At 37.5% G+C, this 12,130-nt stretch overlaps 1 protein-coding gene across 9 annotated transcripts in view; it reads right to left on the bottom strand.

The window, feature by feature from the left end:
• The window catches only part of CCDC171 (coiled-coil domain containing 171), a 309,506-nt gene that overhangs the window by 158,620 nt on the left and 138,756 nt on the right, over positions 1-12,130 (bottom strand). For all 9 annotated transcript variants that reach the window (XM_040481303.1, XM_040481300.1, XM_040481302.1 and 6 more), the window contains 2 exons: positions 6,817-7,324; positions 5,402-5,518 (listed from right to left, as the gene is read on the bottom strand). In XM_040481303.1, coding sequence (XP_040337237.1) covers positions 5,402-5,518; positions 6,817-7,324 — 625 coding nt within the window. The remainder of the gene's footprint in view (positions 1-5,401; positions 5,519-6,816; positions 7,325-12,130) is intronic.

Genomic DNA, 12,130 nt, shown 5'->3' with positions numbered 1-12,130 from the left:
GGCACACCATTTGGATACCTGGAAGAGGTAATTTATCTCAAGTGGGCAAACACTTTAATGAAAGCAAGAAGGTTGCCACCTGTCCAGTATTTACAGAGGCAAACTAGAAACTGGGGTCTCTGCCCACTGCCTGTAAATACATCCTCAAAGTTAAGAAGGTAGCAGGAGCAACCACCCTTAGCACTTTCTGAGCAGTGAATTCAAGCTTGTCGCTCTTGAACTTCCCGTTTCATGAGAGGCATAAAGTGATATACCAGTTCGTGTGAGATATCAGAACACAAAAAGACAGGTAAAACAATAAACATTTGGTTGGCAATTACATATACAAGAGATTTGGCTGAGAAGGTTACATTCACACCTAATAACTCTATAACTGAGGAACTCTTCTTAGCCCAATTCCACAGGGGAAGAGGGGAAGACGTTGAGGCCAAAAGGGATCGAGTACCTTTCCCAATGTCACACACAAAGTTAAGCAATGGGACCCAGATTCGAATCTAGAGCCCAAGTTCTTAATTCATACTCTACTATGTACCCTAAGTGTTTAATTTTCCCTCTTCGGTAAAATTTTTCTCTCCTATATAATTAACAGTATGTGTATAATTCAGAACTTACTCTAAAAAGATAGGTACCTAAAAAGAGTATTTTTAAAAAGAATAATATACTTTTTTTTTTTTACCTTGGAACAAAGATAATACAAGAAGTGACGCAGTTACTATTAAATATATTTAAAAACTACTACTTGATATTGACACACAGCACCCGTTTTCCTGAGGCTTAAAAAAAAAAGTGACTGATGCCATCAATATGTAGTCTTGACATGTAAAATGATTTAAATTTTCAGCAAGTTCTTCAAAATAAGAAAATGAAAGAAGGAAGGAACAGAAAAGAAAAAATATGGCTCTAAGAAATAACTTTTTTCATTTCAGGATTTTCAGATTATTTCCTTAATAAACTTTACCAAGATTTTGCCATCTCAATATCCCACTTGGTTGAAAGAATTAAGATACTACTCATAATATTAGGTGATCCAAGAGACAATGAATCAATTACAAATCAAAGCTGAACTCATATTCCTGATAACTGTCCTGCGATGAAAAGATCCTATTATGAATTGGTTAAACAAATTATGAAATGCTCAACTGATAAATATTACCCAAACATTAAAAATCATTCCCCAGGGACACCTGGGTGGCTCAGGTAATGATCTCATGGTCTGTGAGTTCAAGCCCTGCATTGGGCTCTCTGCTGACAGCTCAGAGCCTGGAGCCTGCTTCAGATTCTGTGTCTCCCTCTCTCTCTCACTGCCACTCCTCTGCTTGTGCTCTGCCTCTCTCTCTCTCTCTCTCTCTCTCTCTCTCTCTCTCAAATATAAGTAAACATATATATGTGTGTGTGTGTATATATATGTATATATGTATATATATGAACATTTATATAATATATAATAAACACATATATACATGTATATAATCATTCCCTAGAAGAATATTAATAGAAATGGAGAAAATCCTTCAAAAGCATGACTTCTTTTAAGCTAAAGCTATTATAGCATGCCATAAGTGAAACACGGCATCATTTCTGTGATTTTCTTGCCAAAATTGCATGAACTGAATCTAATCATGAGGAATCATCAAACAGATCAAAACTGAAGGGTATTTTACAAAAATCAGTCTGTAATCTTCAAGAATATGATGGTCAAGGAAAGACTGAGGAACTTTTCCACGCTGAGGGAGATTAAAGAAACATCACTTAATGCAACACATAATTCTAAACCAGATCCTTTTGCTGTAAAAGACATGGTTGGGACAACTAGGGTAAGTCAAAGGGGGTCTGAACGGTTTCCTGACGTTGATCACAGCCCTCTGGTTATGAGGAGGAATGTCTTGCCTGAAATACATGCTAAAATATGAGAAAGTAATGGGCATCGTGTCAGCTACTTGCTCTCAAATCATTCAGCAAAAAGAGTCTCTATTGTGTATTTGCAACTATTCTGTAAGATTAAAACTATTTCAAAATCATTTTTTAAGTTCATTTATTTATTTTGAGAGACAGAGAGAGAGAGAGAGAGAGAGCGGGAGGGGCAGAGACGGAGGGAGAGAGAATCCCAAGCAGGCTCCACATTGTCAGTGCAGAGCCCACTGTGGGGCTCGAACTCGCAAACCGTGAGGTCATGACCTGAGCAGAAATCAAGAGTCTGACAGGTAACCGACTGAGTCACCCAGGCACCTCTCAAAATAATTTTTTTAAATGCAAATATAAAACAGTATGTAGCTTATGGTAACATTTATATCATTTGTGAGCCTGTTAGTAGATGGATGAGCAGGTGGTAGGAAGGAAGAAGGGAGGGTAAGAAGAAGAAATGAAGGGTGGGCAGACAGAAAGGCAGAAAGGCAGAGAGGAATAAAACAGATCGGAATAACACATAGCAATAGAAAATAATTAGTTGTCTAAAAATGCATACAGGCAGACGTGTGTACTACATTCAGGAATGTGATACACTACTTTCATGATGAGATGGGTTGTAAGGAAACAGGTTTTTTTAGCGCCCACTATATGCTAGGTACTGTTACAAAATGTTCAACAAGGGTTATCTCATTAAATCCTCATAAAAACCAGGAAGATAGTACTATCTCCATTTCTAGGTAAAGAGTCTGAGGTCTAGTAACAAAGTAACTTGCCCAATTTCACACAACTAATAACTAGCAGAGCTGCAAACAAAATCAAATCCGCCTGGTACAAAGCTAATGCTCTTTCTGCTATATGCTAATGCTTATCATATATTTAGGTTATTCGTACACTTCAATTATAAACTCAACATGACTATGTAAGCTGTTACAGCTTTACATTTATTACCCTCACTATTATCTGTTAATAACCTCTCATGTACTTTAAGTGTCTGAAAATATTTTCCCATCCTTTCTGCTAAAGTATCAGGAAATTTCTACTACTAGGATACCCATGAAAATGAAAACACATTACCTGGAAAAGGTAATGCGTTAACTGGTCATCATATTTTGAATGAATTACTCTATGAGCCCAGCTTGTCAAGTCGCCTCTGCAAAAGGAACACACTGATCATTTTTGTACTAGTCCAATAACAACTCAATTGTTTACCTATCCAACCATATCCTTCCCTATACTCTTCAGGATTTCAATACATCAATTATTCTCCCCCTCTAAGCAACTATCACTTAACTCTTCCCTAATTACTTAGAGTTCTTTAGCCAACAACATTTAAAGGCTTCCCTAAAGATGAGTTTCCCTGAACTTGCTCTTTTCTCAAACCATTAGAGGTACAACCAAATTCTAACAAGGCAGCTCTGTCCCTGGAGGGAGGCAAGCATTTAAAGACACACCATTCTTGGCCTACCTTCTCCTTGATAAGTCTTACCTACACATATTTTTATTAGGGTCTCAAATAATCATTGTGTCAATATCTTAACTTTAAGATATTACAAGGGTCCACTTTTGGAAAATGTGCTCAGGGAGATCACTGTCTAGTTTTATAAAGTCTCTATAATCTGATCGCATGCCAATGTTCCACCTTTTCTCCCACGATTCTCCAATATAGTTAGAACAGCAAATACATTTTAGTAATCACCATGTATAAGCCAGATATGCTAGGCATGGATTTCCATTCCATCTCCTCAATGTCCCTCTTCCCATTCTGTGCCTACTCCCACCTCTGCATTTCTGCTCAGGCTCTGCCCTCCATCTGGATGCTGTCCCTCCTATGTAACTTATCTATCCTTCTAGGCCCAGCGAAGGCCTTCTGTTAAGGCTCCCTGAAGCCTTCCCAATACTAGTAAGCCCCCACTACGCTGTACCTATCTTGGATTCTTACATTTAAAGCCAGTATTTCCTCATTCAATCTTGATTACTTTCTGCCTAAAGTTATTCACGAATTGCCAATCTTGTTCTATAATCATTATGTATATTTTCTAGATGTCCAGATCCAAGTCATATATGTTTCTTTCATCTCCTGAAGATATATAGCACAGTGAAAAGAAAAAATAAATAAATAAAGTAATATACACAGGATTGTAGCTTAAGAAACCAATCTATGTTAAGTGTTCACACACCTACAAGAATATGATGAACACAAATAATCTGTTTTTCAAACTAACTCCAATAACTTTTATTAAGTTCTCTCAAGAATGTTAATTTTCCTCTTAAGTTACAATGCCAACATTCTTAAAATACATTTTATTTAGACTTTTATTTCAGACTTCAAACCCAGTACATTGACGTTTTGCCAAAATATTAGAGATGAATATTGCTTACCAACATCAACAGGCCACAACCTAAAATTAATCTTTGCATCATAAGTTTCCCACTATAAGAACATAGATTTAGTTATCAGAAATCACAATAAATGATCTATATGTATATAGCAGAGTTGTCTAAAGAATTAAACTACATCCCAAATTATTACTTCATTAATGCTTACAACATTCCACAAGGCAGGCAAGTATTATCAAATCCATTATATTATTTTTACTATTAATGTGTCTGAAATGGCCATAATTAGTCCAATGACATAGCTTAACCAGTAGGTAGGTGTATGAAATTAGTTTCCATTGAACTTTTCATACAAACATATCCTGCAATCTGAGTCATTAAAAAATAAACTGAATTATTTATTTATTTATTTATTTATTTATAATGTTTACTTATTTTTGAGAGAGAGAGAAACAGAATATGAGCAGGGGAGCAGCAGAGAGAGAGAGAGGAAGACACAGAATCTGAAACAGTCTCCAAGCTCTGAGCTGTCAGCACAGAGCCTGATGCAGGGCTCGAACTCCAGAACAGCAAGATCATGACCTGAGCCAAATTCAGACACTTAACTGACTGAGCCACCCAGATGCCCCAGTAAACTGATTTTTAGACCTTTGGAAATCACTTATTATAGGTGGTTCCACACCTGGTAGAAACAGACTACTCAAATTAACTCTATTGAAAATTAATTAGGAAAAATAAAAACATATCACCAATGAGAAAAGTTTTCTACTGGTCCAGTTATTCCTCAAACTTCTAAAATGTATAGCTAGAAATAGAAATGAAGGAAGACTAAAACATTTGCAAGAACATTCCCAGTATTCATTAAAAAAAAAAAAAAGTTAATGATGAGATTTCCTTTGGAATGTCAGACCCTAAAAGGAAAAAATAAGGTGGATACATTCACCAAGAAATGTCATTTAATTTCCCCATAAATTAAGACAAAATTACCCACCAAAATTTACATTAATTCTCTCCATCATTAAATAGAGATTTAATAATCTCTCTGTACCTGAATGGAGAAAGATGAAAACAAATGTATTTTCTTCCTCGATGGTTTATTAGAATTCGAACTGTAAAGCATTTCTAGACATTTGCAAGGACCTAAAAGAGGGAATCGTACCTGTTTTACTAATGACTTCCTGTAACTCGGCCATAGAAGTGATGATTGCAGCCAGAAGGTCAGAACTGGTAAGCCAACTAAGTGCTTGCAAACAACGTAACTGCTCCTTTTGGTGCCCTGCAAGAAAAGAAGATCCGTTATGAGATGTTACAAACTTTTAAAACCCATGTTTGGGGCGCCTGGGTGGCGCAGTCGGTTAAGCGTCTGACTTCAGCCAGGTCACGATCTCGCGGTCCGTGAGTTCGAGCCCCGCATCAGGCTCTGGGCTGATGGCTCAGAGCCTGGAGCCTGTTTCCGATTCTGTGTCTCCCTCTCTCTCTGCCCCTCCCCCGTTCATGCTCTGTCTCTCTCTGTCCCAAAAATAAATAAACGTTGAAAAAAAAATTTTTAAAAATAAATAAATAAATAAAACCCATGTTTAAAATTCATAGCAATGTTTGGCTATTTAGGAGATAGACCAAAACTTGTAGGCAGAACTTTGTCTAGTGTGGAAAAGTCTACAAGAAATGTTAGATTTGACTGACAATTTATTTATATATATAAATTAAGTGATGTCAAAAAAAAAAGAGAAGCATTTTTTCTTTAGTTCTACTTATATTACTTAACAGCTTGATTTTTTTATTTAAAAAACTTTTTTTAATGTTTATTTATTTTTGAGAGAGAAAGAGAGAGAGAGCATGAGTGAGGGAGGGGCAGAGAGGGGGGCAGACACAAAATCTGAAGCAGGTTCCAGGCTCTGAGCTGTCAGCACAGAACTGGACACGGGGCCCCAACTCACAAACTGCAAGATCATGGCCTGAGCCGAAGTCGGAAGCTTAACTGACTGAGCCACCCAGGTGCCCCCTTAATAGTTTGATTTTTAAAGTCAAAAATTGAAATCACTATTTCCTCAGAATAGTGAAACTTTTAAAAAAAAAAAGTTAACTGGAAAATTTACATCTGTCTCATTTCCATTCAATTCCTCAATAGATTTTTAACTCTGATCATTTTATACTGACTCATAGAAAGTAAAAATAAATTATACTGCTAATTAATTTTAAATAGGGGAGAGTCTCTGGATCGACTTAATTGAAAAATCACTATATAAACTCTCCACTTTACGGTGAAAAGAGCATTCAAATATAATAAAGCTGACTATATATATATATATACACACACACAGAAAGCTAGGCAAAGTTGAAATTATATTTGCCACTTTCTTTAAATTTTAATGTTTATAACAAAAAATCAAAACCTAATTTATACATAAATATACATTTCTCCATACCCACACACATATCTACAACACATGAGAGACTATGTTACATGAGTTGACATATTAAATGATTTTTCAAGTTTTTACACAGTGGCTAAGCCTGGTCACATTGTATGTCCTTACACTCAACTTAGATTTTAAAAAGCTTAAATTATCTTACTTGGAAATTTATGCTTGTCTTTGGGCTCTCCTGTACACACCAACATGCCTATGCCTTCTTTGAAGCTCTCCATCCAGGTAAAAAGAGAGGCACATGATTGGCCCAAAATCTTGAGCCTATTTGCTGCCAAAATTGCAATTACACCTTTCCGGAATACACGTATCATCAGTCCTTTGAATGGCCTTTTCTTCATCTTAGCTTCCTCTTGCTTCTTTTCCTCTACGGTTGACAAAGCCTGGGCTAGAGTTCTGACTTCCAGTTTGAACAACTCAAAGGTGTTGAACTGCTCCTGGAGAAAATCTCTCTGTGTCGATAAGGCACATGACCGGCTATAGAGAGGATATAAGGCACCGGCCATCAATGCACAGGCTGCCAGCAAGGATGCTTGTTCCCTTTGAGTCTGTGATAACACAGTTTTGAAGCGTGAATTTTCGAGAACCATCTGTTCGTGTGACTTCTCAATACGGTTCAACTTTTCCATATTTTTTTCAGCAATTTCTTGAAATTTCTGTAAGAGAAGTCAAATAAAATATTTTAAACAACTAGGCATTTTATTACTTCCTCTTTGTAGAAAGAAAACAAACTTTTGCTGACAACCAATTCTTCCTCAAAAGACCCATGTTCTAAATATCCAAAAAATATGTATGATGGAGCAACAGGTTAGATCTAAATGTGCATGTTGATCTAAACATTTTTTTTAACATTTACTTATTTTTGAGAGAGAGGCAGAGCATGAGCGGGGGAGGGGCAGAGAGAGGGGGAGACACAGAAAAGCGGGCTTCAAAACACAAAGCAGGCTCCAGACTCTGAGCTGTCAGCACAGAGCCCAATGAGGGGCTCAAACCCACGAATTGTGCGATCATGACCTGAGCTGAAGTCGAACACTTAACCGGCTGAGCCACCCAGGCGCCCCTAAATGTGCATGTTGATTTTTAAATCCTCTTGCACAGAAACTTTACATAACATAGAACACATAACTCTAAAAGTATTTCATGAATTTCCCATACACCTATGCAGACATACACATATTTAGAAAAAAGAATTTCTCCTCTTCCATTCCTCACTTTTCTTTCCTGCTTTTTAAACAAATTACATCAGCAGCAGAGGTTTTCCTATACGTGAAAAGACTTTACTTTTTGCCAGAATAAGCAAAGGGTTAAATCAACAATATAACAAATAGCACTGGACTGTCTGCCATTTACTGGGTGAGGGGGGACTGATTCTCGGGTTAAAATCTCTCATTTCAGCTCTTTCTTACCTTCCTGAGACAGCAGACTGAACAAAGCACAGCCCCAGTGGTGGGAGGAGATAACTAACTGTGAGCTGGGCCTCAGCATCTCTCTGATCCTTTTTGCCTCATCAAGGAATTTGCAATCCAAAACAATTTGAAACACCAAGAAATTTTAACTATGGACAACATATTTTAATTGCTAGAAAATAAAATAGTTCTCTATGAAATCTTATGCCTCATCATTAAGGAACTGCTGAGGTAGAGTATTCAGAAGATAACAGATCCCAATTTCCTTTACTGATTCATTTATCATTCAATAAACATTTATTGACTAGTCACTAAATTCCATGTGCTAGGAAAACAGACAAGCAAATCAATTACTGTGGTGTAATGCTACTATCAAACTATGCCAGACTGCCAGAGGTACCCAAAAGGGAGTTTGCACAAAATGATATTGACAGGCTTTTGGAGGGATAATGACAAAGGACAAGTGGTGGTGAGGTAGGTAATAGAAAGAATTAAAAAAAAAAATAGTGCTAAAGTGTGGCTCCATAGCTACCCTAAAATAATTTAATCCGAGTTGGAGAAAATCACACAAACCCTTGATGACTCCACAAGATTTGTTGTCAAAGCCTACCATGGACAATGTTGATAGGCGGTAGCCAAAAGAATTCAAACTTGTGGAAATATACTGCTAAGGAAAGTAACTCTTGTACTAAATCCAACCCCAAGGCTAGTGGATGAGATTCCCAATAAGTGCACGGTGAGTAGAAGAAGGCCCTCAGAGGTACAGTCCTGAGCACAAATGAATTAAAGAAGTACACAAGAAGCCACTCTCTGAAGGATTCAACTTCTTGGATGCCTTCCTTTGGGCAGGGGAAACACTGTATTTTAGACATGGTTTTAAATGTTTCTATACTATAGGGGCTCCTGGGTGGTTCAGTCAGTTAAGGGTTCGACTCTTGATTTCCACTCCAGTCATGATCTCATGGCTCATGAGATTGAGCCCTGCGTTGGGCTCTGTGCTGGCAGTACAGAGCCTGCTTGGGATTCTCTCTCTCTCCTCCTCTCTCTGCCCCTCCCATGCGTGCTCTCTCTCTCTCTCTCTCTCTCTCTCTCTCTCTCTCAAAATAAATAACCTTAAAAAAATGTTTCTATACTATAATTGTCTTTATTTACTCTGACTCTTCTCTAAAGTCTGAACCAGCCATATCTGTGGTACTACTGTGAAAAAGAAAAAGAAAGGAATAGGGAAATAAAGGAATTGTGGCTTGCCCCAACCACATCTCCACCCATGGCCAAGCAGTGGTAGCAGTATTTCATCACCGGGACTGTGTCCCAGAGCTCCATGCAAAGACACTTGTAAAGGAAATGGTGTCCCACTGGGAGTAGCTGAAAGAAGCAAGAAACTCTGAGAAGCACTAGCCAGGTGGACTGTTTGGAAGCAGACGTGAGACACCCCTTTAAGAAGGCAACCTTTAAGAAAAGGGAAAGCTGACCTGCACTGTAGCTAAAGAAAGCAGAAAGACCAGTATGTGGAAGAGTGAGAGCCAGAAAACAGGATAATGTATTCTAAGGAAGTACAAATAATTCAGAACGCCTGAAGAAAAGAGGACAATGATGGAAAACTGACAAGTAGGTGGATAAAAGATGATAAAGCTAAGGAATTTAAATTATCTGGAAAGCCATGAGAAGCCATAAAATCCTGGAAGTCGCCCTGCTTTAGCTAATGGATGGGAGAATCAGAAATATTAATAAAGACCGCCATGGGTAGCAGTAAAGTTGCCGGAAGCGGAGATGGAACAAGAGGAGCAAACAGAATTTACAAAGGCTAATTCCATATTTTCTCCAAAATCAATTCCACCAGTTCAATTACAGGGGAAAACAGGAAAATTATAGACAATCCAAGATAAAAGAGCCACACCGGTTACAGCTAGGTAGTAGAAATAAACATTAACCTAATCAGGTTCCAGGTGGAACATAGTCACAGATCTCAAAGTCTGAGGCAGAAGTATATTTTCAACAAAAAGTACTCTTCTGTGAACAAAAACAAATGGTGAATAGATACATTTGCTAATGATATTTTAAATGTTTCAAAATAGCATGTGAAGTCATTGGGCAAAATCGAATGGGTTGTTGACAGAGAGCTGAAAGTATATTTACCATACCAGAATTAAAATTTTTAAAGTAAATTAAATAAAAATTTTAAAATTTAAGAAAAAAAAAAAAAGGGAAGACAGCTGAAAGTAAAGCAAGCCTGTTCTGGAAAAGAGTTAGCTGTAGCACATGACAGATCTACCGAAGACAGCTAGCCTACTTCAGAGCATCAGATTGAAGCTAACAGCGTTTTAGAAAGGCAGCCAGAACAGGTAGTCCTGGAATGAGGATGACAGAGTAACCAAAATGTGGAGAGAAATGGATAAAAACCTGAACTCCATTACCCAAAACACCCCACTTCTCTCGACAGACAGAAAGCCAGGAACAAGCTGGAATGTCTTAAAAACAGAATTGGGATTCCAGACTTACACAGCCAGTTTTCGTTTTAGGCTGCCTGCTAGAAGTAGTGGCAAAGTACTAAAGCAATCTTTTAAATTCTCGTGTCTTTCAAATCCTCGTGTCATTCTATGGCCCCCAAATTTTGATCATTTGTAGCGATTATATATTTAGAAGTGCTTAATTAAGTGATTAATATTAATTACTACCACGCTTCATGATTTCTCAGAGACTCAGATGCCATTCACAGATTGGTGAAACAGTAAAAATAAGACTAAGAATATGTGTGAAGTCTGCTTATAAATAAAAATAAACAAACTCAAAAGACTATTTAATTGTCTAATAACCATCTGCTGTCCCCAGCCATTCTTGGTTTAAGTAATTATAATCAAGACACCTAGTATCGATTGTTATTTTTTAAAAAAATCAACCAGACCAATATTCAACTAGATAACTAGAATTTATTAGCAGGGTGAATTAAAGATTTAAAAATAATGAAGTTAAACATTTAAAGTTTTAGAGCTCTTATCGACAAATATTAAGTTAGCCACACAAAATCCTCAATAACATTAATACTTAATGCAAGTTTTGTTCATTTCTTAACAATTACATTTCTGCATCCCTGCTGTCTCCACTCAAATCTAGAACCACAGATCTGACTTCCCGGTAAGCATCTCCACTTAGCTACCTCACAGCCATCTCAAGCTAAAGTATCAGGTCCAGTACTATTGACTTGCCTCCTAAACGTGTTCATGATAGTCCTCTTTATGTCAATACATGGCACCAACATCCACCAAATTGTTCAAGTCAAAAACTTTGCAGTCAGTTTTAGTTCCTCCTTTCACCTTATCCTCTACCGTCCCAAGTCAAAGCCATCAGCAAGCACCATTGGGTTTACCTATAAAATACGCCCTGATCTGTATCTACTGCTACGCATCCTACTTCCAGCTATTCACCACCAGCCATTCATGCCCCCTTCCATGCCGCTGTCAGATTACGTCCATCCGATCCTATTGTTTAACATCTTTGTCCTTACTGAACCAAGGTTCCCTCCTCAAGTCACAACACTCCCACATGCCTTCTGCTGTAAAGGCTTCACCTTCTCCCACAATCCTCACCCTGATGATAAAGGGAGAATGGTCTGCTTCTTTACTATCTGGACACGAACCTCACCACTCTTCACAATTTAACCAATGCTGTCTAGCATTCCCAGGTCTTTTCCTTTCCAACTCCCCTAACACTATTCAAATCCTAGCAATCATCAGAGCCCATTTCAGGGTCTATCTATTCCATGACACCTTTTCCTATAATTCTCACTCATGCTGACCTTGACCTTCTCTGAACTTAATTATATGACTCACACATTTAATTCTGACACTGCTACTTACTTATTTCATGTATGCATATCTGTTCTCCCTCAAATGCAATAGAATGCTAGTTCCTGGAGGCCAGGAAGTATTTACTGCAGTAAATATTCTATTTACAGTGCTCTATACCCTGTAGGAATTTACTAAATATTGAACAAATTAAATAATCCTTTATAAGATGTTCCTTGGTGTTTACCACAGTTTTTGTTTTTGTTTTTTTTTT

This window comes from Herpailurus yagouaroundi, unplaced genomic scaffold, assembly GCF_014898765.1.
Source record: "Herpailurus yagouaroundi ecotype Mexico unplaced genomic scaffold, PumYag 160, whole genome shotgun sequence".
Lineage (NCBI taxonomy): Eukaryota > Metazoa > Chordata > Mammalia > Carnivora > Felidae > Herpailurus > Herpailurus yagouaroundi.
The sequence above is the reverse complement of the archived record's forward strand: the minus strand, read 5'-3'. Positions and strand labels throughout refer to the sequence as shown.